At 41.1% G+C, this 26,011-nt stretch overlaps 1 protein-coding gene across 2 annotated transcripts in view; it reads right to left on the bottom strand.

Annotated features, from left to right (window-relative positions):
- Nucleotides 1–26,011, bottom strand: part of shank3a (SH3 and multiple ankyrin repeat domains 3a) — a 124,479-nt gene that overhangs the window by 15,462 nt on the left and 83,006 nt on the right. For both annotated transcript variants that reach the window (XR_009714870.1, XM_061282180.1), the window contains 5 exons: nucleotides 14,393–14,506; nucleotides 4,922–4,997; nucleotides 3,077–3,159; nucleotides 1,749–1,873; nucleotides 1,035–1,170 (listed from right to left, as the gene is read on the bottom strand). Coding sequence is in view for 1 of the 2 variants with exons in the window: in XM_061282180.1 (XP_061138164.1) it covers nucleotides 1,035–1,170; nucleotides 1,749–1,873; nucleotides 3,077–3,159; nucleotides 4,922–4,997; nucleotides 14,393–14,506 (534 nt within the window). In the remaining variant the exon portion in view is untranslated. The remainder of the gene's footprint in view (nucleotides 1–1,034; nucleotides 1,171–1,748; nucleotides 1,874–3,076; nucleotides 3,160–4,921; nucleotides 4,998–14,392; nucleotides 14,507–26,011) is intronic.

The following is a 26,011-nucleotide window of genomic DNA, read 5'->3' as shown; positions in this document are numbered from 1 at the left end:
GTCTTGAGCTTTTAGTAGATCTACTCTTTTTCTTCATGGGAAATTTGTGAGACCACAGCAAGCACAAAACAAAGTTTCCAGCTATGGAATTGGAAGAGTTGGTGTGGAAAATTAAACTAACATAAAACTGAGTTATAGAATAGAGACGTTTGACTCTAATAATTTCGAGGAAAGTGCAAGTACAGAAAAAAACATGTTTTGTTTAAAACTTGCCCTCTCTCAAAATAACAATAACTACTTTGGGAGAAAATCTGATGATCGCATTGCGTATGTTAAACTATTCGCATCAACCTCTCACAGCTCATGCAAAATGAACTGCTCGGCAATTTTGCCCATTTGCAGAAGCAATCCTGGGTGCGCCCAGTTAGTCCATCAGCATTCACATCTGCCGGTGTGAATGACTTTATCCCAGTTTTTTCTGTGCAAACCTTTAGGAAAACAACCCCTTGGAGGACAAAAGGTCGTCTGTGCTGACAGATGGAGAGAGGACAATCAGCTAAGAAGAACAATATGCACCAGACATGACTCCTCTTCCCTTGAAGAAGTTTGGTAATCCTTCTTCAAACACTCAGTGTTGCAGTCTCCCCAAAAACTCAGTGCAAAACATTCGTGTCCTTCACTGAAGAAGCATCAAATCCTTTTATCCTTCATATGGCACTTGTTGTAAATCCACAGCCCTGGTCTTCAACGGTTCTGTATGTGTGTGGGTCGTGTTCATGCCGCAGCATAGTGGAGACGGAGGTGAGTGAGCGAGAGAGAGAGAGAGAGAGTGAGTGAGAGAGAGAGAAAGAGAGAGAGAGACAGAAAGAGAGAGAGCCTGTTGCTATAATGCAATGCTTAATTTCAAACGTGTGGTGTAGTCGCCATGACAACACTGGATTAGCATCTCCCCCAATCGGCCATTTTGGAGAGTTTATGGCAGCTGACTTTGGAGGAAAACTGAGGTGCGCGCAACTACACAGAACTTTTCAAAATCATCTCCCACAAATGTCAAGTGATTTGTGTTTCCTCTCCCAATATTTGGCGGCGTTTACCTTTCTTGCGGACAACTTCCTCCGACTCTGGCTTACGGGTGACAGAGACCACCTTCATCAACAGCCGGTTCCCTCCTTGCCGGATCAACGACACCACCTGCTTGTGGCCGACCTTCACCACGTTCACGCCGTTCACCTAACGGGTGGTGGAAAAATTTAAAGTTGCTGTCTTTAATGTACAAGATGAATCAAGAGACAGTGGGAGCTTGACTGACGAGTGAGTGCCTCAACTTACTGTAAAGTTGGCATTTCCGTCATATACTATATCGCTCCAACAAGTCCATCCATATCCCAACATAAAAATTCAATTTGGTTCTATTTGATCCACTTGCACCTTTTAAATCCCAAATCTTTGTTGCACCTCAAGTACGAATCATACGACCTCCTTTTGAACCCCCAGGAAGGATTTGAAGTCAATTTGCTGAAGAAGATTAGCGGGAATCCATAGAAACTTGAACTTGGAGGCCATGGCGACCACAGCACAAATAGCAGCACAATGTCTACTGAAAATTAACCCCAAAAAGTCAAAAAGGTCTTTATATTTTTTTAAATGATGTTTTAACTTTACCATTTCTCTATTTATTTTTTGAAGAGGAGCCTTGCGTGGACCAAGGGCATTTCCATTGAGTTTCTACTTTTCACACAGGAGTCAAAATGTGACCGTTTTTTTTTTTTTAGTCAAGGTGTAAATTTTGTGTGTGTGAGCGCAATTACCTCGATTAGAAAGTCTCCCGTCTTCAGTCCAGCCTTCCAAGCCACCCCCTCCATGTCGACAGACTCCAGATATTGCAAAGCGGGGAACGCTGGGGTCGGCGTGAACTCTTCGATGGGGGTCTCGGCTAAGCCAGTAAATAAGAGGATTTAGTGGTCCCATTGCTAAGCTTCTGGCATAATCGAAAAAGGAATGTTTTCAGCTTTCCAGTGATATCGACCATTACGCTACGCCACTCATGACATAATTACCACAGATATGAATAATTTTGATAGGTGTGCCTAATTACGCTACTTGAACGTACTGCAATAGACCAATTAGCGGTCAGTATTTCGGGGTCTAGCATAACTATATAATACTAAAACAACAAAGAGCAAATGATTTCCAATCTTTTGAGATAATTATTGACTTGAGTACTTCTTAAAAACTGCAATTTTGGAACACTTCCCGATGTTCAGTCCATGAAAATGAAATGTGGAATTGAAATTACACGTTTGACCTACTAAGTCATTATTGCCTTGTATCTCCAATCTACTTTACCTGTGCAAATTTAGACGACTTTTGTTTGTACGTGCGTGTGTGTGTGTGTGTGCGTGCGTGCGTGTGGGTGCCTGTGTCTTTCAATGGACAGTAAAATACAGCTCCAGAGGTAGTGAGCAAGTAACGGTGGTAACAGTGACAAATAAAAGTAGGCTCCTGCCAAGGTAAGCGCACCACCCTGACACTCCCACCACCCCTCCCAAAATGGGGATTGGGTGGGGTCGGCTGGGGGAACATGCGCTAAAAGAGTAAAAGATAATCACACTAAAAAAAATAATTAGCTACTCTCACTATACTGGTGGAAAAGGTTGAGACAATGATGGATGGAAAGGTTGTCAAGCAAGATGAAAAGAAGGAGCGAGGGAGGAGGCGAGTAAACATAAGAAAAAGCAAGAGGAGCAGTGTCTTCTAAATTGGAGTGCCATGTGTGAGCAGCAGATGGCACAGCGAGTTGGCAGCGGACACACACACACGCACACACACAGAGTGCATCTGAATACACCAACATGTTGACCAAAGCTGCTACTGACTCATATGATAGATTCATTGGTAGCACAGTCGAATAGTGAAAAGGTTCTTCAAAACTCTCATGTGTGGCTTTTGCAGGATGGCACAGTGCTTGTGTGGTGTTTCGACCAAAATGCAAACCATGCAGGAAAGTCAGAGTCTGGATTCAAAGTCACAGCCTGAGAACTAAGAGGCAGACGCGTTAACCGCAGGGCCACCACACCACCCTATGTCCTGGCCAGGAAATAACTCTAAAGTCAAAAATGATAAGAATAATGCTCACCTTTTGCTCCACGCAGGACAAACCCAAAGCCTTCATTTTCTCTCTTCTGTAAGACGGCATTCTTCTCCTCTATGATGTAATCACTGGGGAGAGAATGGATGAGAAAAATCAGTATGATTCTGGAAAAAGAGGGTTCCTATTTTCATGCACACACACACACATGCGCGCACACACACGAGCAGCTCAGAAGCATCTTAAGAATGGATCAATCTTCTGCCTCTGAAGTGACACACACTAGAGACATGATGCTAATGAAAGCGTAAATTCATCGCTCTCATTCCAGTTGTTGACATTTGATGGAGAAATGCAGACTTAAAGCACAAGTGGAGTAAAAATTTGTCGTTGCAATAAGAAGTTCTGCCGTACTCGCAGTGGTCTGAACATAGCATTCTGAATTATATTTCATTCGTGGATTATTTATTAAGATGATTAAGTGACCCGTATTCCACCCTTCACGACTGGCTGACATTTTATGCAGCACGCCCCGCTGCTGTCAACAGAAATCAATGTCACAATTTGCAAATGTCACGTGATCAAACCCAGGTAAGCCAGATTCTATTAACCATTCCAGACCCCGTCCAGTTGTTGAGGACAGGGTAGGGCATAGAAAGTTCAGATTTCGAGCACATATTTTTAAATGTTGGCTGTAAATCTTCAGTTGGCTCAAAATGCTGAAGCTTTGCGGGGTTAAGAGTTTTTTTTTTTTTTAATAATTAGCTTTTATTTCAATTGTGACTTTTTTTTATAGTTTGTTTTAATTATTTTTTAGAGCGGGTCTGTTAGAATATTTTTTTTCTAAAAATGTTTTACTTTAGTTAAGTTGAGTTTTAAAAATTAGTTTTAGTATTAGCCATAAAAACGAAATTATTTTTCATCTAATTCTAGTACTTTATAGTTTGTATTACAAACATAAAATGCTTATTTCAGAATTCATTTTAAAATGAAAGAAAATAAAACTGTTGAGATGTGAACCTTTTCAGTTTTGCTGGGATGTCTGCTTATGACAATTTTTGGTTGAATACGATTAAATTAAATTAACTGTCACTAACCTCATTTAATTTAGTAGAAATGTTCAACTCCAGTGTACCAGGAAAAACAAATCTACATCTGCCCTTTAGGATGTGCTTCATTTGGTCCCTAACATCTAATTTAGATTTCAGTGTCACACTTTCTGGACCTTGACAACGGCCACGTTTACATATTGGATGCGTATGGTTGTCGACTGTCAAGTGTACCATGCAAGTCCATGAAACCCGGAGCTCCGGCGACACAAATGACATTTAGAAACTCAAAAAGCAGGGAAGAAATAAATGAAAAGCTGACATTTCATAGAAAGGCAGGGAAAGCTATCGAAACAATGTCCGTGTGGCAGAGTCATATTAAAACTGTCGCTTTGCCATTGAAATTACCTGCAAGCCAAAAGCAATGAATACAAAATGAAATTTTTGTAATATTGGCAGCTCAAGCGATGACAGCTTGGACAAATTCATAGAAAGTTATGCCCACATATATTTGCATTCTAATGACATTGCCTTTATATACCGCCACAACAAATTTGGATACAACGTTCAGAAAAAAAAATCTGTATTTTTGTTTTTATGACTTTAAAGTAGGGCAATTTGACAAAGAACATTAGAGGAGGCTTAATAAATTAAAGCAAATCAACTCAACACTGCTTCAGATCCAGTGTACTGTTGTGGGGCACCGAGAGAGTCCAAATTCCACCAGAGCTGTGGCGGCTTGTTGCCTTTAGGTGGCAGCCAATTCCACAACAGATTTTTCTTTCCAGCGGCACTGACCCGGTCTAAACGAATTAAATCTTAGCACACGTGAGCAAGGCTGTACCTGTATGAGGTGAAGTTGTCATAGGATCCCACAGTGTAGTGTCTGAACAGTCTTTTGGTGCGGTCCTCTCGAGTCTCTGCAAAACAAAACACCACCACAATGATACAAGGATTTTCATTGTCATGAATGGTCTACCTTAGACTTGGATGATATGTTAAAATGTTAATCCTACTCCTTAAAACAACAGCTCGACTGTTACCAAAGATGATATGTTGCTGTCATTCATGATTTTGATACGCTAATATTTCCATAGAGTTGGCAATCCATATAACAATGAAAAAAAACTTTCACAGCATCAGAATATTGGTTTTGATTATTTTCATCTTTAACGTTAGTTGCTTTCTACATTTGTATGACATGTTCAATTTTTACTTATTGCATGGCTTGCCCAGTCAAAAGAATTTTCAATACAGCCAAGTGTGAAAGAATTAAATGTTAAACCACCCACTTTTTCAGAAGTAGTACAGTATATTTGTTAAGTTCATTTTTTTTTCTAGAACTATGGTTTTTCAAACATTTCAATCCAATTGGAATTGATCATATTTGCATCACTACTACATTATTAGCTAACGATTTTTATAGTATTAATTTTCAAACTCTACATAATTGAAGTGACTGACGAACATGCTTTGAATATTTTACAAAACCATATTTATTTTCCAATTCATTTTCATATCATCTGGCTTGTTTTCTACTATGCGAATGGATTTTGGTTCACATTACTCTGTCTATTTGATTCTCTGTGTGTGTGTGTGTGTGCGCGTGTGTGTGTGTGTTAGTGTGCAAGCGTGCTTGAGTGTGCGCACGTACGTGTGGATGTATGTGAGACAAAATATAACCTGCCCATGCCAACAAATGTTTCCATTTTGCACTCAAGTCTGACACATCATCCGTCACCTCCCGGTCACTGTAGTGTAGCATTTAGAATATTTATTCTTGTGTCGGCTGTCACTTGTATTTCCAGTTTAACCCCTCAGAGAATATGGTATACACTTAGCAACTGCTTTAACGTCTGTTTGATGTGTGAAGATAGACGAGCTTTATATTAAAAAGACCTTTCGCTCACACTAAGTACAGTCACCAGGGTCGAGCAAAACTATAGTATATGCACTTTTGAAACGAATGTTTACAGGCACTGTGAATATTAGCAAAGAAATTAAGAACAAAATGTTGATTTTAATGCAATACTGAACTGGTACCAAAGAAAGGAAGGCAGGAAAGTAGTTCTGAGAAAAGGAAGTAAGGATGCAAAATAGGAAGGAAGGATTGAAGAATGAATGAATGAATGAATGAATGAATGAATGAATGAATGAATGAATGAATGAATGAATGAATGAATGAAGGAAGGAAGGAAGGAAGGAAGGAAAGAAGGAAAGAAGGAAAGAAGGAAAGAAGGAAAGAAGGAAAGAAGGAAAGAAGGAAAGAAGGAAAGAAGGAACGAAGGAAAGAAGGAAAGAAGGAAAGAAGGAAAGAAGGAAGGAAGGAAGGAAAGAAAGTAGGTGGTCAGAAAGGGAAGTAGTTTATCATGTTGAAGGTTGAAGATAAGAAAGCCAAGCAGAAAAGCAGTTTTAAACCACAGCTGGAAGCAGGTAAGGATGGCTGAATAAAAATCAACTGGGACAGAAGGCAGGCAGAAAAGGTGTTTGATAATAAGCCTGTCAAATAATACACAAACAGATCAAACTTAGCCCTGTTATCTGTGCTACAGTTGATGATGTTTCAGCAAGCAGGATGACAACACACCACAACGTGGCCTGTTTAGCACAAAAGTCATTGCAAGGCACCCAAGGGGTCGTTTTGCAAGCGTTACAGCAACGGGCAACTCTTATGGAAGATGCGCTCCTGGACACACCAACATCTTTGGTGCCCTTGTCTGAAGGTCAAACACAGCACACATGCACACATCCACACAGCCATTCTCTGAACCTTGCTGAAATGGGAATTAACCTACACTGTCTTGCCGCCGATAGATAAGAGCTGCAGACAAACATACACACACGCACAATTGCACACTTATCGAGTCATTGACTTTCCTCCCACACCCTGACTCATTTGATTTTCCCCGCTCATGCTGGGAATGTTAACCTCCTAAACTAGGTGAATTAGGCCCTCAAGCAGTGGACAAACATGCTGATAATCAGGTCCGATTTGAGAAATCTGCCTTCTTTCTGACCAAAGTCAGGAAAGACATGCTAGTCAGATGCCTCGAGAACATTATCCTATTTGGTTGTCTGGTAGAGTGGGGTGTGTTATGAGAGTTTTTTTTCTCGCCCTATCTACTCAGAATATAGTTATAGCCAACAATCACAAATGCTAAACCAGTTTAACAATTGCAAGGGTAAATCCTTGCTGTCTCTCACAGGTCAGTCATGGTTCAATGAGAGACTCCGGTTAGGGGAGGAGACCAATGATTGTGGGTGTGAAGATATCAAAAAGAGTAGTAGGAAAAGACACTTTTTTTTTTTCGTTGTCATGTGTGGGGTTTCTCAAATTGATTTAGATGTAAAAAAATCAGTCTGCCCCCCCACTTCCTCAAAACAAATCCCTTTGAAACCAATTTGTTCGTCTAACCCTAAATTGTTGACAAGAAGATTCTTTGAACCAAAAGTCCTGCTTAGTTCAGGATAAAGTTAGCCTGCTGACAATAGTAGAGGGTGAGAGAAGGGACAGCAAGTGGAGAAAGTCAGCAGAAATCCTCCAAAGTGCACATCACTTTTAGTCACAGTTTTCAGGGTAAAGAGTGAAGGTGGAGGTGAGGTGTTGTCTACCAGTCAGACACATCTCATTGAGAGAGAAGAGAGGCTTCCTGTCAAACAGTCCTGACAACTAAATGACAAAATAGCTTGTTGGTTTAGGTTGGTTCCTTCCCGTAAAAAATAGATGTCGTGATTTGGACAAAGTCCTTTTTGGACCACACACACAAGGATTTGGTGTTGTAAAAATAGAAACCTTGTCATAATGTTTGTTAGCAGTAGATGTCAGGAACTGAAAACGATGAGAAACACTTGTTTTGTTTGGGGTTACGCATATGGTTTTGTACCGGTCTGCCTGGTAGTACTAGCAAGACCAGCAGCAATAGCAAATTAAAACAGTCAAGATTCAAACAGTTGAAAATTTAGTCATTAGGCAACCTGCTCCATGAACTCAGCACCAGGCCATCAATTTGCCAGAAGCTAGTGACAACGAGTGACTAGCAAAAAATCGACTTACTAACAATATATTTGTTCTTGGTTACGTCCCACCACTGGACTTACCCCAATAAAAATCACGCCATAACATGCCGGCTTGCTCCGCCTTCACCATCGTCATCACCCAGTCCATCCTGCTACACACCACTGGCAGCTCGGACACCAGCAGTACATTTTTTGTCGCAGGGGTTGGTCCCATGAGATGAACCTTGCGAGATGCCGGCCTTCCACGCTCGCCTTCCCCACATTTTTCCTTCACGAACACCCGAGAGTGTGTCAGACTCTTTCCGCCTCCAGCAAACAACTGCTTTCCATTTCCATTTTCTCTCTCTCTCTCTCCCTCTCTCCCTTTCTTGCTCATTCAGATTTTGGTGGGTTGGCTTGAAGAGCCTTTGGAGAGTTCCTCGTTACCACTCGAGTGTCGTCATGGAGTGAAAATACCTCGGCTCTTGTCAAAGTGGAAGGAGTCTTGAATAATTCAGTGCAAATGCACTCACAACAACAAGAGGGTTTTGTCCAAGCTTGCCGAACGCTGCGAAGCCCGCTGACTAACACCAAGTTTGACCCATTTTTGATATTTGACAGTAATAAAAACAACTTTGAAGTCACTTTAAAATCATGATACAAAATTGATTGAAATAGAAATATTTGTAGATACAGTAGTAACTTGATTTATGAGTGACTTTCTTTTCGCTGGGGTGATTTTTTTTTCTGTAGTGAAAACCGCCAGATGACAGCTGAAAACTGAAAAGTGGACTTTCCAGTAATATAGAATATTATTGAAATATTTCAGGGGGAAAATCTGCCCTCTCTGCCCTCATGATATGCCTTGAATGTAATGTTTAATCAATGAATCAATTTAATTCATGTATCCATCCATTTACTAAATGTAATGAATTTGTGACTAAAACTAACCAATCTGAGATTGCAGAAACAGAAGGCATGGCTGAGCCCAGACTGAGGAGACTCTTGGCGGGCGGCTATTCAATTCCGGTGAGCAACGAAAATGAAAAATAATTAATTGGAAAGCTCTTTATTACATATCATGGGACATTTCGATTTGGCAATACTCTGTGTTATGATGAACACAGTGATTTTTTTGAGGCTAGCGTGTTTGCCAATTTGGCAGACGTCAAGCTTCGGGCATTGAATGTATGAAGTATATGAAAAAAGTATGAAGGACAGCAATGAAGGCGATTTACAGTGAGGCGTGCTATGGCACTCGCACGCTGGCGTATACCTAGAAGACAAGTGCGTTCACGTGCAAGTGACCTGCTGTCCTCCAATCAGGCTCCCTTGTCAAACGCGATACGTCTTCTTCTTTAGCGGAACAGCTTGGCGGTGATTCATTCCTGCCATCATGCCGCCACCGTCCATGTGATGTGGCTCGCGTTAGAGATGCCTCGCATTGCACCTGACTGACTTCTGATGAAAAGCATTTTGTATTCGACACACGTACATACTGATACAGAAATGCTCGCAGCCACTTACATGCACACACAGACTTGGAAAAGGGGGCGCTTCTTGAGCTGCCCGTCCGATATTGCCGACTCAGCTGAACTTTAATACCAGACGCGTCTTCCAAACTGTGCTTTACAGTCTGCGCCTGGCACCCTTTTCTAATAATAAGATGGATTAGTTGGCTACGCTAATGTGTGTGCTGACTCTACACACCATACAGACCATCAGTGTAGTGTGTTTCACCATTTTCACTGCCACCAGTTGCTTTTGCAACCAAAATTTGCAGTTGAATGCAAGTTTCATGCGCATGTCTTTTTGAAGGGACAGCAAACAGATATTTGGTGTCTCTGCAAGAAGCGGCAGAAAGGGGATACGAATGGTGACAGGCATACTGAGGGTGTGCACACACAAAAGCCCTTAATGTCCGATGTGTTAACATGACATTTTAAGTGTGAAGGGCAAAGACTGGACTTGTCTGATAACATGACAAGAGAGGTAAATGAATAGAGAGGGGAAGGCAAGAATGACACACACCTTTTCAGTGTTCATTTAACATATTAAAGTTTAAATGCTTTTTTTTTTTAAGAGTTTAACAGCACTCCGTTTAATACGGTGATATGCTCTTTGCACATAATAGTAATAATAATAAAATTACAGCATGAGTCTAATACATATAATAACAGTTATTTCTGCAGAACACTGCATATATGCAGATGCTGTTCATAACGTAATTCCTGAGAAACATGTTTACATAATTAAAGAATAAAAAGAATATTGCAAATGAGTCCCAAAATGTCAATATTTTTGTGATGCTTTATGTATAGAACGGAAATTATGATTACAGTGATTCTAATCTTATAATAATAAATGCTATATTATGTTAAGCAAATTTGTGTAGTTGCCTTAAATTCTTTCATTTAATTAATGGCCATTCTGCCCTAAACTTTACAGATAGTAGATGTGCCCGAATAACGTTTTTTTTGTTGTTTTTTTTTACTATTAAACCTAAACCTCACCCCTTAAAACCTCTATACCTGAGTCAAATATGGCAACATATCAAAGTTTTGATAATACATTCTCAACCGAATCACAACTTCCGCGTATCTAACTTTATGGCCGGCGAATGTTTTCAGCAGGTGTTCCCCCACGAGTGCATTGCATCATCGCTCTCTGTCTCTCTCCCTCCATCCACACTGCCGCAGCCACGCGGTGTTTAAGCATTCCGAGGGTGTGCAGACACATTTCCAAACTTCTTAATGGCTGCACTAAAAATAGCACCGACTGGGAACGACAGAGCTGATTCATGCAGCTGTGAGTCAGTCAAGAGCACGCCGGTCAATGAGAAGCGGGTGCCTCTTAAAACGAAACCAGCGCCCAATCGACCATATAGCTTTTTCCATCACGGAGAAATAAGTGCCTTTAAAAGGCCACAGGTGTTGTTGGTCTTTTTTTTTGCATACACATTTATTTATTCAAGTATCTATTTTCCACTTAGGTACTGAGTGCTTTTGCCACCTCTGGCTGACATTGGGATGAGGGGCACGTTTTAGGGTGGGTAAAATCCCAATCAATTGCAGACATGGGATTAACAAGAGAGTTATTGGTGAAAATTAGCATCTCGCGGTCCTTGAGTAATGTCATTAGAAAGGCAAAGAAGGGCTCACATCATTATCTCCTCCATTAGCACATGTAAACAGCCTCATACGTGAGTGCATGTGTGTGCGTGTGTTTGTGTGTGACAGAAAGAGAGTGAGATGGAATGCATGTATTGAGGGTATGGCCACTTACTACCATTTAAGATCAGTGTAATTTAAAGCAGACTAATCCTCCACAACACTGTCCACTTATTCACCTATAGACATTTTTTTCCTGTGGCTAATTGGTGGCTATCCTTTTCTTTGTGCTCTTAATGAAGATGTTCTTGTCGAGGGGAATCCATTAGGTGAAGTTTTTCACTGTATGAATTTACTTTTACAACTAATCTAATCAGTACAGACCCACAAGAAGAAAAGTGAAATACTTAGATGGTCTATATTGGTCTATTTTTATTACCGTAATTTTCGGACTATAAGTCGCACCGGAGTATACTAAGTCGCATCAGCCATAAAATGCCCAAAAATGTGAAAAAAACATATATAAGTCGCTCCGGAGTATAAGTCGCATTTTGGGGGCCAATTTATTCGACAAAATCCAACACCAAGAACAGACATGAACGAGCAACAACAGGCTAAACGATACGGTATGCTAACGTGACAAACACAAACGAGGAGCTGAGAACGGGCCTGACGTAACATTCAGTTCTTTAAAAAAAAACTATTACATAAATGACATGTTTATAAAACCATCTGTGTCACTCCAATTCATTAAATCCATCGATCGTCCTTTGTCAACAATGCCGTGTGTCGCGCCGCAGTTCAAATTATTCCACAGGCCCATACAACGATATGTAAAGTATATTTTAAATAACTATTACATAAACAACAATATTATCAAACCATTTGTGTCACTTCAAATCATTAAATCCATCGATCAAATTTCTTGTCCTTTATGTCATCCTGGTGAAAGAGGACATTTCTCTCTATTTTTCATGTTTTGAATATGTTCAAGATAAAGATATCAAAGCATGTGAAGTGATCAATTATACTAAAACTAACATGTGAAGTGGTCAACTATACTTGTAAGTAAGTGATGTGTTAATGATCAAGTAAACAATTGTGAAAAAAAACATATATAAGTCGCTCCTGAGTATAAGTCGCCCCCCCCAAACCATGAAAAAAAACCGCGACTTATAGTCCGAATATTACGGTAATCATCAGGAATCCTAACAATCAGTGAGTGAATGCGTGGTACTACTACCAGTAAATTGGTACCAACTATAGTTAAGTGGACGATATCCTGGACCAACTCCAGTGAGTCTGTTAGGCTTTTGCTATGTAGACCAAGCATCTCTTGTGTTGGGAATGAGGGGGGCCAATTTGAATTGCTCACGCCCACAATGGCGCAAATGCCCATTTCTAGCTGCGCCTATCTAACAAATTACCCAAATAAAGTTAACTTCATCTTTGCTTAGCCCCGCCCCCCGAGATGACTTACTTTTGGCACCAATCAGTTACCCAATAATAAAATTAGAAAATAGCTCCCATTGCCCAAGAGCAATGATCCATATTTCCTGGGATCAATAAGGTATTATCCTAACCACAAGGGTCCTGAGATTTCCAGAAAGACGACATGTTACTCAAAACAATCTCAGCCCTGCATCATTCCTAATGACTTCAACCAATAGCTTTTGCTTTGCAGCCTCATGTTCCTCATCAGCTCCATCACACCTTCTTTTGTCCTTTTTCTCCCTGCAACGTTGTGACCATCATTTTTCACCTGCGTCAAGATAAACGGCCGCCGATTCACCAGCAGCTGCCACCTTGCGCCGAGGCAATCTTTACTTTTTTTTTGGACTTTCCAGGGTCCATTTTGAGAGTAGAGTGATGGAGCCCTCAGAGGGATGACTGATAAGAGGGCAGAGAGGGAAAAGGGGGGGAAAAAAGGCACGAACACGGCTGCAACTCAATTGTAGATGGTGCCGTCTTGCATGCTTCACTAATCTCAGATGTATTGGCCTCGCTGTCAATCACGCCTCAATGCTTAGCTTCGGGTAAACAAAAGCCGTGTGCGTGCGTGCGTGTGTGTGTGCGTGTGTGTGTGTATGTGTGCGTGCGTGTGCGTGTAGACTGAAGTTGACAAGTCGGGGGAAGAGATTAATTTATCCACGCCCCAGTGTTCCTCACAAATTAGCCTGATATTCAGTAAAAAGATTACACCGACATTCCATTTCTATCATTTGGTACTGCACCCTGCACTAATACTAAAATGGCATAGAGTAAGGTTATGGAAGTATTTAATCATACAATCAATTCAAATTAATCAGGTGAAAATCTGTAATATACAGACTCTCACTGTCAAGTAATGGCAGACAATACCTCTTCATGCATGAAAGCCCTGTGAAGCAACGAAAAGATGAGACGCAAATCGCTGACATATAAAACAAAAGGAAAATAAGCGTACATTTAAACTGTTAAATATGTGTAACTGTTACTTCAATACTTTCATCTCTGTTGTTCTGTTGAACAGAAAGCTCATAATAAATGAGACTCGACCGTGCAAAGTATTTACAACGTCTTTAGGAATATCAGTTTCATTTATGTCAAAATTGGCATCAATTTCACTAATGTTTACACCTTTGGAATGTCACTGTGTAGTACTCCAAAGGAAAAAAAAAGGATTACAAAGCATTCATGGGGGAAATCACAAGTCTGAACACATTGAAAGATTCTGAATGTGAAGTCAAATACAACGTCATATACACTGATGAGTGAGTGAGTGGGAAAAAAAAGTTCCCACCTCCCGCTGTAGAAAGCGATGCTTGGCTAAAATCTCTTTGCTGTCCTGTAGAGTTGTCACCACTATACATCTCGCTGCTTTCTGCTTTTCCGCCCTACTTTCTTTTTCCTTCTGCCTTCGCCGCCTTCAAATCCTTTCCCAACTAACAATGCATTTAAATTGAGTATTTAGGGATTCTGCCCTTTTCTCATCGCTCGACACCCAACAACAGGGGAAACGGCAATCCTCCCTCTGAAAAATCACTTTTACTGCGGAAATTGCTACTCAGATACTATGACTACTTTTCATCCTTACCATTAGCAAAGGTGGTAAATGCCTTCACTGCATGTACTTAGTAAATAGAAGTACTGATACTGATAGTGTGAAACAAAGACTAATTGTGCACCTTTAATGTATTCACAATTGAGTATTCGTAGGTGTGCCTTACCTAGCCGAGGGTCAAACTGCCTCATCTGAACTTCTTCCACGCAGTCGGCAGGAAACCATCCCGTCCTCCCTTTGACGTTGCCTTCCCAAAAGCCTCCTTCTCCGATGCTTAGCACTGCCGGGAAGAAAGACGCGGTATAAATTAGCACACGTGCGTTCGTAAAACAAGAATGGTCAACGTCGCGGGGAGGCCGAGCACTCCTCATGGAAATGCGACAAAGGACAGGAAAGGACAAAAGACATATTATGACTCACATAGTCATTACGCATTCCTCTTGGTGGGGGGGGCAAGTGATAGGTTTGAACATACCACCATTGTCTGTGACTGGATGGACAGTTTACATCATAAGCATATAAAGTAAAGTAAGAATGAATGAATGAATGAATATATTATTAATATCTTTTTTATTTTGGGCAAATTAGCAACTTTATTCTAATATTACAACTTTATTTTCATAATACAGTATTACAACTTTAGTCTGCTTATGTATCATGACTTTATTCATAATACATTTATTGTACGCCTTCACATTTTATTGTACAATTTAATCTACTGTTGACCACTAGAAGGGAGCACACCTATTTAGAGAGACCATGTTAATCTGAAGGAATAAGAAAAAAAAAAGGGAAGTACTGTATATTTCAGCACAGCCTGTATTTTCTTGAAAATGATTGACTGTAAAATCCTCTTAAATTCTGCTTTTTACGTCAACAGAAAGCAATGACTGTAGGTTCATTTTATAACTTTCATCTTTGGGCAATGATTACTGAGTTTGTCAGTTTGGGACAAATGAGATCGAAGAACAAACAGGGATCTACACTATTACACTGGACAATATTTATCATTCTGTGCAATAGTAATCCATTGCTCTTGCTCTCTCTCAATATTTACATGTGTTTATATTGTTTAAAAGTGTGTTTAAAGGCATTAATAAAGTTTAGGCATTAAATGTTTTGAAAATATGCCTTGAGGGTATTTCAGTTATACTGTGGGGGTGATTTAGATCAAGGGGAGATAACTATATCCTGACTTTATTTACGGATCGTTTTTTAATCATTTCATTGTGACCCTAATATTCTTGCATGGCAACTCACTAGATTGTGCAAGTGTATGTAAAGATTCATCCTGTGTGCACTGGTGGAATGAGGCAAGACAGCACAGCGACAAATCTTGCTCCGAATTGCAAGTGAATTTTTCCAGGGAGTTTGCTGACCCGCTCCTAATGATTAAACACAGCACTCCAAGGTGCAGGAAGGCTCTGCAACTAATGGAACTATCAGCGCTGAAGTGTATGATGTGCAAGGAGAAGGGGGAAAAAACAATGTCAAAAAAACAGAAATGGGCAGAGTTAAGAAAGTCAAAAGGAGAAAGAGAGAACTTGCGCTGCGGTGATTAGAGATAAACGTAGAGCAGATATTGATCGTTCCCGCAGGACTCAGCCGGCTCGCTCGTTTCTACATTCATCCATTATACCGTCGAGCTAATACACACACACACACACACACACGCACACACGCACGCACACACACCAGCTGGAAGTGAAGCTTTTTACTGAGTGTGTGCTCCTTCCAGCCGGTTGCTAGGATACGGCAGTATGATGTTGCAACCGGCCGCTAGACAGTTTGTTAAATGATGCAGTATATTTCCTCCGGCGTGGTGACGCAACCCGAGACAGTCACACAAAGCACTCAATTAGTGACGTCGTAAGATGTGTCTGGAGTTTTAAATGACAAAATCTACCATCACGCTTAGAGGTTAGAATGCTTAATGCGTAAAATGAAAACATTTTTACCACTTAAAGAGTGATTATTTGAAATGTTGTGCCTGGAGAGCACAGTGTGGCTATCCTCAATTCTATCAATGGAGAACCGTCGGGAAGCACAGCATGTTGCGTATCGACCACCAAGTGAAAAAATATAAAAGAGACGCCAGTCAGCACCGGCTCATCCGCCCTCTGTGATCTCAGCTTAGCACAAGTTTACCGTGGCAGTCTCCCGGGAAAACCCCTTTCTCCCTCCTTTTTAAAAGCTTGAATCTCTCGCTAGTACACACTTGTGTTACTTCTGGACAATTGTCAACGATCAGGCGAGTAAATGTTCAGAGACGGCTCTTGAATGTTCTCGCCACTTCTCGTTGACAGCAGTGACAGCGAAGGTGAAACCTCCAGTTGATCCTCACCAACGACCCTTTAGTCCCTCTATGGGCCTGCCCTCAATCGATTCCTGGTGTGGGCTACCAATGTTGTAACATTGCAAGGCAGACTTTTTCGTATAAACGCAGATTTGTAACCTCACAAATGCATCCTGGCAGGCTTTGGAACAGGGATGTCCAAAGTACAACACAGGGGCCATTTTGGGTCCAAAGCAGAGATTTGCCTTATTGTATTTAATGACATCACGTTTTGGCTGAATTGTGCTTCTCAGGTCTGATCCAATATACTTTGTACTCTTGTTTGAGTATTTTTTAAAAGGCATTTTTTGCAATAATATGTTGTAAATGCCCCTCCACGTGTTTGTGGACTAAAAATGAAGCAGATTATTCCACCCCTTTTGATCAATCATTTTCTGGCTTTGGTCACATGATCGTCACAATGCGAGTCTGAGGACACTGCGATGTCAGTTTGAATTGAATTGTGGTCAATTCCACTCAAGAGTGGTACAGTGTCCAAAGGTTGATGAAAAGTTGAACCCATCTGCTAAATATTTATTGCACCAACACAATATGAATAAGACTAGCATGTACAGGCTAGTGGGGACATGTGCAAAATGTTATTTCCCCCAAAATGTTGCCTTGTGTTCACGCATAGATGGCTTTCCTGGTTATGACCTCCCAGCGCTGTACTGTGTAAACAACAACAGCTTGCCATGGAAGCCAATCAACATCTCAGGAGACACTAGGCTTGCTCGGAGGTCTGCATGGAGAGGTCAAGCGCATCATGGTCTGCCTTTCTGACTCTTAATCACCACCACAGGTGAACTGGGCCAGCGTAACCGAGCACACACACACACACACACACACACACACACACACACACACACACACACACACGGAGCTACATAATCACAAATACGTCAACATATAAACTGAGTCACTGAGTCTATGCAGTGTCACGACTTCTACTGACATGGACACGTATACTCGGAATGTGTATTTTCAAGGCTTTATGGACTGACAAAGTGTGAGGCGTCTCACAGTACAGTTAATGGCAATAAGGAAGCGTGAATAGAAATAGCAGCGATGGCTAAAAAGAGAAAATCCCCCCCCCCCCCCCCCCCCCGAGAATGAAACAAAGGATTTGAAATGTGACTGAAGCTTCAATCGCGCCGTGACAAAGGGAGATGTCATATGCGATTAAGATAGACACAAGCTGAAAAAAAGGGAAAGAAAAAATATGTGCATCTTCGTCGGGTGTGATGAAATGTTTGGAGGTTTTCCTCTGTGTGTGCCAAGTTGTTACTTTGAGTTTTGCCCTTGCTTAAGTCAGTCACGACTCTGCAGGTTCAGAAATAGCACTTGTGTGAGGTTGTGCAGCTATTTATAAATCACACGCCCTATCTTGCTGCAAACTTTGATGCATCCCCAGTGTGTGTGTGTGTTGCGTGTCTGCATGTGTGAGTGAGTGAGCGAGTGTGATTTTATTTCGTTTTAAACTGGCGGAGCTCATTTCAATTTTGCCTATCGCATCAGGTTGAATCACTCATTTATTCCCAGCAGGATCAGCATCTTTGTTCCTGTAAATACACATCTACTTGTACACACAATAAAGCTGACTTTGACTTTGACACACACTCACACAATGCCAGAGTAATTGCCTCGCATGAATTAGTTCTTTTTCCAACAGTACAATAAGCAAGAGTCAAACCCTTACCATTTGCGCCTGTCACACAGTACAAAGGCGTGCAAATGCGTGATCATCGCAGTCCACAATGCAACTGTCCCATTTCCGGCCCTTTGAAAAACACGTTTGGGTATCTCAGGGGTCCGCAAAACAAAACAAACTTTTTTTTTTACAAACCCCAAAAATTCTTTATATAAGAAGCTGATAAATATTTACTCTTATGTTCCCCACAGGGCATTGGGGGAATGTGGAAAAAACGTCAATGAGCTGACCTGGCAAATGGGGTTTCCAAGCATATTTCATAGGGTGGTGCCCCCAAAGCCCCCCTTGTAACTCCGCCAGTGGATACCACCTGCGTCATTCACCGCTGTGTGGGAACAGGAGTTGTTGAGTCAGGCTGCTCTCAATTAGCTGTACATGGCTGATCTTATGTCGCCTCATGCGCGTGTGAAACAAAGTGTGCGAGAGCCTTGAGAGAGGAGAGCGAAATCCAATAAGCAGAATAGGGTTGTTATTTGATTTGCCTGCCTGCTCTCTTTATTAAACGCACACATACAGAGCAGAGCAGAGTCACGTATTAACGGGACAGAACCAGACATATGAAGAGTGACAGAACGTCAATCAGTAATTAGTTATAAATGAGTGAATACATTTTAATGTCCTACTGAGAGGCCTCCATGCTGCTGGTGAGAACATAGATGACAAAAGTAGAAGTACAGATACTTGGGTGAAACTAAGACTTGATCTCAACTAAGCTTAGGTGGGGTTTTTTTTTGGAACATTTTATAGACACAGAGCAGTAGGAAATAATAAATGAGCATGAGTAAAAAAAGAACAGAAATCCATTAATGAGACATTTGCATTCTGTTGGTTCCCACCACTAGGAGAGAATGAAGAAGGTGGAGCAGCCTCATCCGAGCTCTGCAGAGAGGAGGATGAGGAGCAGACAGGTAAATAAATCAAAAGCAGGCGATGGCGGCGACAAAAAGCTTTTGGTGAGTGACGATCCAAGTCAGAGCAAGCAAAAAAGAAAGAAAGAGGAAAAGCACAGGAGGGTGTGAGTGTTACACACGGAGGAAAACTCAAAGAATGACTCAGAGGGATTCCTCTGCTTGTCTCCTCCTCCCTCACAGGCGACTGGCTTACTTTTATAACATCGCTCCTTGCTTTAGAAGCAAATAAGAGCAAAGCTGTCGAGGCCTTCTCCCATCACAGTCGTGGGAGGAGTATGCTGATTGATAATGTCTGTGACGACAGTATTTGCGCTTCTGTTATTGCCGGAAGCTAGTACAAGCTAAGCGAGCAAAAGAGCAGAATTTAATGTAACACAACTATAGGGATGCTAAAATAGATCATTGCAAACCATTCCCAGTTCCTACCATGGTGTTTTTACAAAGTCGTCGTTTCAACCTCACCAAAAAACAAGTAGTGGAAAGATAATGAACATTAGGTTCTAAAGTGCATGAAAATAAGTCAATATAACATCATGCAATCAATTTTAACTAGTTTTACTGTGTCATATTTAAAAAGTTAAGGATATTAACAGATTTGTGTCTAAAGAGCTCTTACATACTTTTTCAGTTTCACAGACATTGCAATGTCTCCAAGATGATTGTCTTCCAGTATATCGACAGCCACATAACTGTAGTATTTTTTTCCATTATATTTGGCATAAATGTAGAGACACTCGAAACCCTTCAGGCAAGGTCACAGAAGTCGCAGTTGACCATCTTGCTGTCCAATCAGAGTGTCCGCAGGGAGCAAAGTTCCTCCCACACACTTTGGTGCTCCCTGCAGATTGCACCACCTGTCTTTCTATTCTGCCCTCGCGCTCACTTTGCCTTGTCTTTCTTTTTTTTAGACTGGCACTTAACTGTGACAGAAATTAAAACCCCAGCTTCCATCACACACTTTTTTTTTTGTCAAATATGCAGCGGCCACCCCGCCAAGCCTACAAGCGTCTTAACTTAACAGCCAAAATAGCAAATGCAGAGGTAATAAACATGAAGAGGGAGAGCGTCATGCATAACCATGAGCTAATACAGATGGAGCCAAGGATGCTCCGTTGAGAGCACGACAGGGCCGCCGCACTGACCAGATGGTTCTGAGCATCAACCATTTGTTCCTTTTTTCCTTGTACGAAGAAATATGCTTTGGAAGTCATAGAATTAAATTGACTTTTGATTAACAGAAGCTATGATTTTTAAAAAAAAATCACTCTTAGACGTTTTGCTGCAATTTAAAAATTGTAGAGGAACTGCTCATACAGGGTATTTGCATGCTTTGCATATTGATCACACACACATACATTGCATAACAAAATTAGCAAATAAATGAGCAATTATGTGATGTCAGATTGTTCCGAGTTATGTCCCCACCATAGGAAGACAAAGCGAGGACCTCTGCTATCTAATGCCACGATTAGCACCCAGGCTATCTTACAAGCTAGTTTGCCAGCTGACACTAAACAGCAAAAAATCGAGCCACCTCCCAAAGTATCATACAACCATGGCAAAAGAGAAAATCAATGGATTTGTCTGCAATGAGCACCTTTGTGCCCGTTGCTTGATAACGCCATACATGCATTGGTGTCTAAACAACTTGCATGCTCCAAATAACATCATGTATAATTCATTTCCATAGTCCACTGGCTTTTAACATGGGCCAGAAAGCAGGAAAGCACTCTACAGTGCAAATTGTACAGTATGTGCAATCATATGTGATGACAGCCACAACAACAACAACAAAAATAGCTTTTAGCCTTTCCCTGCCTGTATTGCAACATTAACCAGTGGCTACAGATGCTATGTTTATTCTCAGCCATCCAAGAGGCGGTAAAACGAGCGAGCAAGTAGAATCAAAAATCTGTGTTGCTGGTCGTAGCGGAAACCAAGACGACGTTAATATTCCGCACATAGTGGGAGCCCAAAACAAGCCCATTAATCATGTTTGTGAATGTCTAATCGCAACGTTGCTTGCGCTGTTTTTCGTTTTCACGGCTGTCTGCAAGATTTATAATGGCGTTGGGTGGAGAGCTGCATGTGATGTGTGTGTGTGTGTGTGCATGTGTGCGAAAGCGAGTGAGAGAGAGAGAGAGAGAGAGAGAGAGAGAGAGAGAGAGAGAGAGAGAGAGAGAGAGAGAGAGAGAGAGAGAGAGAGAGAGAGAGAGAGAGAGAGAGAGAGAGAGAGAGAGAGAGAGAGAGAGAGAGAGAGAGAGAGAGAGAGAGAGAGAGAGAGAGAGAGAGAGAGAGAGAGAGAAGGCTCACAAGATGATGAAGGTATGTGACACTTTGCCGAGGAAAAGAAAGAACTCTGTGTGTGATTACCATGTTGACTTCAGGAAATAAAATGGGTGGTAACTTTTGGTCCTGCAATCATAAATTGTTCAAACAGGTTCAATATTTCCAATCAGAAATCTTTAAGCAGTGTAGAATTAGAATGGTGGAACAACCTGCACCCTCAGATCTAAATTAGCGAAATCGATTGTCGGATGTCTTTATCTCTTAGCTGTTGTGGGTTAAAAGTCTACCACTCTGTACTTTTTTCTACCCTCTTAAGAAGTTTGCCTCAAGTCACAAACATTTGCTGTTAAATAAAATCAAATCAAATAGAACAAAATGAGTGGTTGAGTTTGCAAATGGTGATTCCCAAATAAGCCGACATTCACTCTACGTTTACCTTTCATTGCATATGTGATAGAGTATGTACAAGCCAGAACTGTGATGTTAGCAATGCTAATACGAACACAGCACAAAAGAGGTTTCCTGAGCTCTTCCACTAACATCACAGACCACTGCATACAAAAAAAAACATTGACTGCAAAACCAGGTTAGCCAGTTTGTGGTGATTACTGCGGTTACCCTGGCGACAGTGAGTGCCTTTTAGAAGAGATGGTCATTTAGACCATGAGATTAGATCAGGCATGTCAAACTTAGTTTGGCTCTGGGGCCGGATCCAGAGTTTATTTTCTCAGGTGGGCCGGATCAGTAAAAGAATGTCAACTCCAACTATTTAGCTTTGTTTTTCAGTACTATGCTTTATCATTCAGCCTACATTTGTAGCCTACCCTACATATTATAATCACGGATGACAAGGGATCTTTTCTAAGCATAACACATTTATTCACAAACAATGGAGAAAAAAAATGATTTTCATGTTTGGCATTGAATGTGTTAACAACTGGTTTATTTTAACAGTTGAGTGAATGCAGTTTTACACCTGAACCAACTCACCACACTAAACAAACTCAAGTGGGAGCTATAAAAAAAAAAATGTTTTGCCTTAATTGTCATACTGCTTTGAAATAATAATAAATAAAATTACAAAATAAAGGTTTTAGCAGTGCATGGGCAATAAGATTAGACTACATCAGCTCAAACTACTAGGCTGGGCCTACTGAAGCTGAGAATATACTGCACAATATTAATTGTCTTTAATATGAAACCAGATTAATCTTATTTTTAATGATTTCTATTCATGAGTGCAAACAAATGTCGTGTCATCACACTTTTTTCTCTCTCACTGCACTCCTGCAGTCTACTTGCTGCTGCTGGCTCCTGAAACTTGGCATTTTTTGCTTTTACAAGTGCGTCGATATCAGGTGTCAAATCCTGAGTAGCAGCACATTTAACAATGTCATTCAAGTGTTCATTTGTTAACTTTGAGCGCTGCTTTGTTTTATTATTGTTCATCACGGAGAACACCTGTTCACAAAGATAAGTAGTCTCAAACATGGAGAGAACCTTTGCAGCCATGGCTGTTAATTTGGGGTAACCTGGCACAAGATACTGATAAAACGTATCCAATCCCACGGACCCAAATGTATCCTTCATAGCGGAATCGCACTGCAAGTCAATAAGCTCGAGCTGAATGTCAGCTGGCACACCAGAAGGCTTCACTGTAAATGGCGAGCGAAAAAAGCCGAACTTGTTCTCAAGTTCACTGAAAACCTGAAACCTCCGCTCAAACTCTCGCAGCAAATCTGTTATGTTGTCTTTATATTTATCCAAATCGGGACGATCCGGTGCCTTCGGACGCACAGCTGTGAGACATGAGAAGTGCGTGGTGCCACCGCTGGATAGCTGCGTCTCCCACAATTTTGCCTCGTAGCTCAAAGAAGCGCTTGAGTACTACACCTCTGCTTAACCAGCGAATGTTTATTTCCTGGTACTAACTCGTGTCAGTGCCGCATGGTGGACGTGAGCTCTTTTACCCATTTACTGCCCTCTAGCGGCCGGAGGGAGCATTTGAGTTGTATTTATTTTAAAGAATCATAACTTTTGATAGAAATGAGCTAGTGACTCGCTTCTTTTTTTGACATACTCAGAAATTTATGACGGGCCGGATCAAATCATCCAACGGGCCGGGTCCGGCCCGCGGGCCGTATGTTTGACATGCCTGGATTAGATCAATAAAGAGAGAGAATCGGAGAACGAGGTTATTGTGAGGATGTGCAAAAGGGGGATGCATTTGTGCACACATAAATAGAAGGTGCGCGAACACACACATACACACATGTGTCGTAGTACATGCTCGCGTGTGCTCCAGCGATGGTCAATGAATGCAAAAAAGCGAGCCAAGCTCATTACCCGGAGACTGTACGCTTAAAAGAGCTGGATGCGAACGACCCTGCTAAACGGCGGAAGGCGGGCACGTTGCGTGTGTGTCTTTGTGGACAAAGAGTAACTACACACACTCATCTGAAACTCAGCCATCAATCACTGGAGGAGCTTTTCCAAGTGAGTCACTCATCTTGATGGAGGAGAGAAGCTTTAAGAATATAGGAAAACTATGTACAAACTATGAACACTTAAAGGAGACTACTCTGGCTGAATGTGTTGGATGTGAATCATCCATTAACAGAAGGGATGGGGAAAGATATGGAATTACCTTCATTTTTTCAGCTCGAATGAGCTTTTTATTTATTTATTCACCATCCAGAGCTATTAACAACATACTGTAGCCTAAGGCACACACATCATTAACAGGGGCAGCACAATTGACTTCTTCTAGAGCACTTTGTCATCCTCAGTTCAATTCAACAATGCACGTTTACCTTCACCGTCATCGATGAAAATGGGATGCTCGTCCTCCTCATTAAACACAGTGTCAGCTTTAGGGCATGAGTGAATACAACAAATGTACAATTTTAGTACAGGTGCAGCTCAATAAATTAGACTAGCAAGAAAAAGGCATCAGTTCAAAAAGTGAAACGTAGATAGAGTATATGCAGATAATCAATTTTGAAATGAACTCCCAAATGCCGTTAATCAATAACTTACTTAACCATGTTAATTTTTTGGGGAAATGCAGATGCTGTTCACTGAAAACTTCACAATTGCAGGATTCTTCAGGTATTTAAATAACATACTGTAATATTTTGCTAAGACACAGTGATGACGAGAAAGAAATGTGTTAGTTACCATCCGAGTCCAGATGGTCATCTTTGGAATATAAGAAGAAAAGAATGATTACTTTGTGCAACATTCAAACTACCGTCATTGTCAAATAAAACGCAGTTTTCTGTAAATTTTCTGCAGATGCTTTAAGAAAACTGACACATCTGCCTTTTGTTTGACAGCGACATTGACTAAACTTTCTACAACACATACAGTTATGTTGGGATCTACTCTATTACTGATATGTTTACCGCCTAAATCCGAACCGTCGTCCTTCACTATAAAAGTGTACAAAAACAAACAAAACCATAGATGAGTGGAATTTGTCCACGGAGCTCAAAACAAAATTCCGTAAATTTAGTTCAATCGACACTACTACCACCACCACCACTATGTCTCCAAGACTCTATGATTGGGAGCAAAAGGTCTACATGCACATCCAACATACTACACCATTCTAATTAGATTTACCTATTGTGATCTCATCATAAGGATGCTCCTCTGGCAAAGCTAGTGATTAACAAAGATGTTAATGAGAACACACAGATGAGGGTGTGTGTGTGTGTGTGGTGGCCTGGGAAGTTGTTAACACACTAATTACACTTCAATGAATCACTGTCACGTTTGTAATGCAAAGTAATATGACAGTTAGCTTCAAGGTACAAACAGTCCATTGTGTCGATATTCTATACACACCCGCCGGACATTTCATTAGGTACATCTGTACGCTCCAATGAGGCCCAATACAAGAGCAGTATCAGAAATTCTGGCTTTAATCAGGCTCACTTATGATGTCCCATGTAACAGGATGCTGTCTTCTTTCTTCGCTTTTAAGTCAGCTTGACTTCTTTTCGCCCTCTATCGCAAATTAGCACTATTACTATTAACGAGTCCATCCATTTATGAATACAGATGTGATGAAATGAATTATGTAGTAAAGACAGGGTCGTACGTCTTTAAAATAGCTTCTCTGATGCCTCAAGGGGACTGGTCATTCTCTGCTTAAAACTCATTGGATGCAAAAAAAAAAAGCTACAAGGGAACATTTTTTTCCCAACTTTGTCGATGGTGGCTCTCGAATATTAATGGCAATATGTTTCTTTTTTGCAATTCCACGTGACGTAATAACATTTCTGTGACAAACAAAAAACAAAACACCTCGAGGATCAACAATTATAGCACAAGCTTCCCCTAATACTTTTTTTAGTGCAAATGAGCCACTGCTAACCCGCCCCCCCCCTCAACTGGGGACCAGTACCGAATACGGCTTCCATTACCATGATGACAGGGAGAGCTATGGAGTGCGACAAGGCGAGCGTCAACTCGCCCGAGGTATGGAAAAAAAAAAAAAGATCTACCATTAAGACAGTCAGAGCATGAAGT

The sequence above is a fragment of the Syngnathus typhle genome, linkage group LG7 (assembly GCF_033458585.1).
Source record: "Syngnathus typhle isolate RoL2023-S1 ecotype Sweden linkage group LG7, RoL_Styp_1.0, whole genome shotgun sequence".
NCBI lineage: Eukaryota > Metazoa > Chordata > Actinopteri > Syngnathiformes > Syngnathidae > Syngnathus > Syngnathus typhle.
Note: the sequence above shows the minus strand (reverse complement) of the source record. Positions and strands in the feature narration are given on the sequence as shown.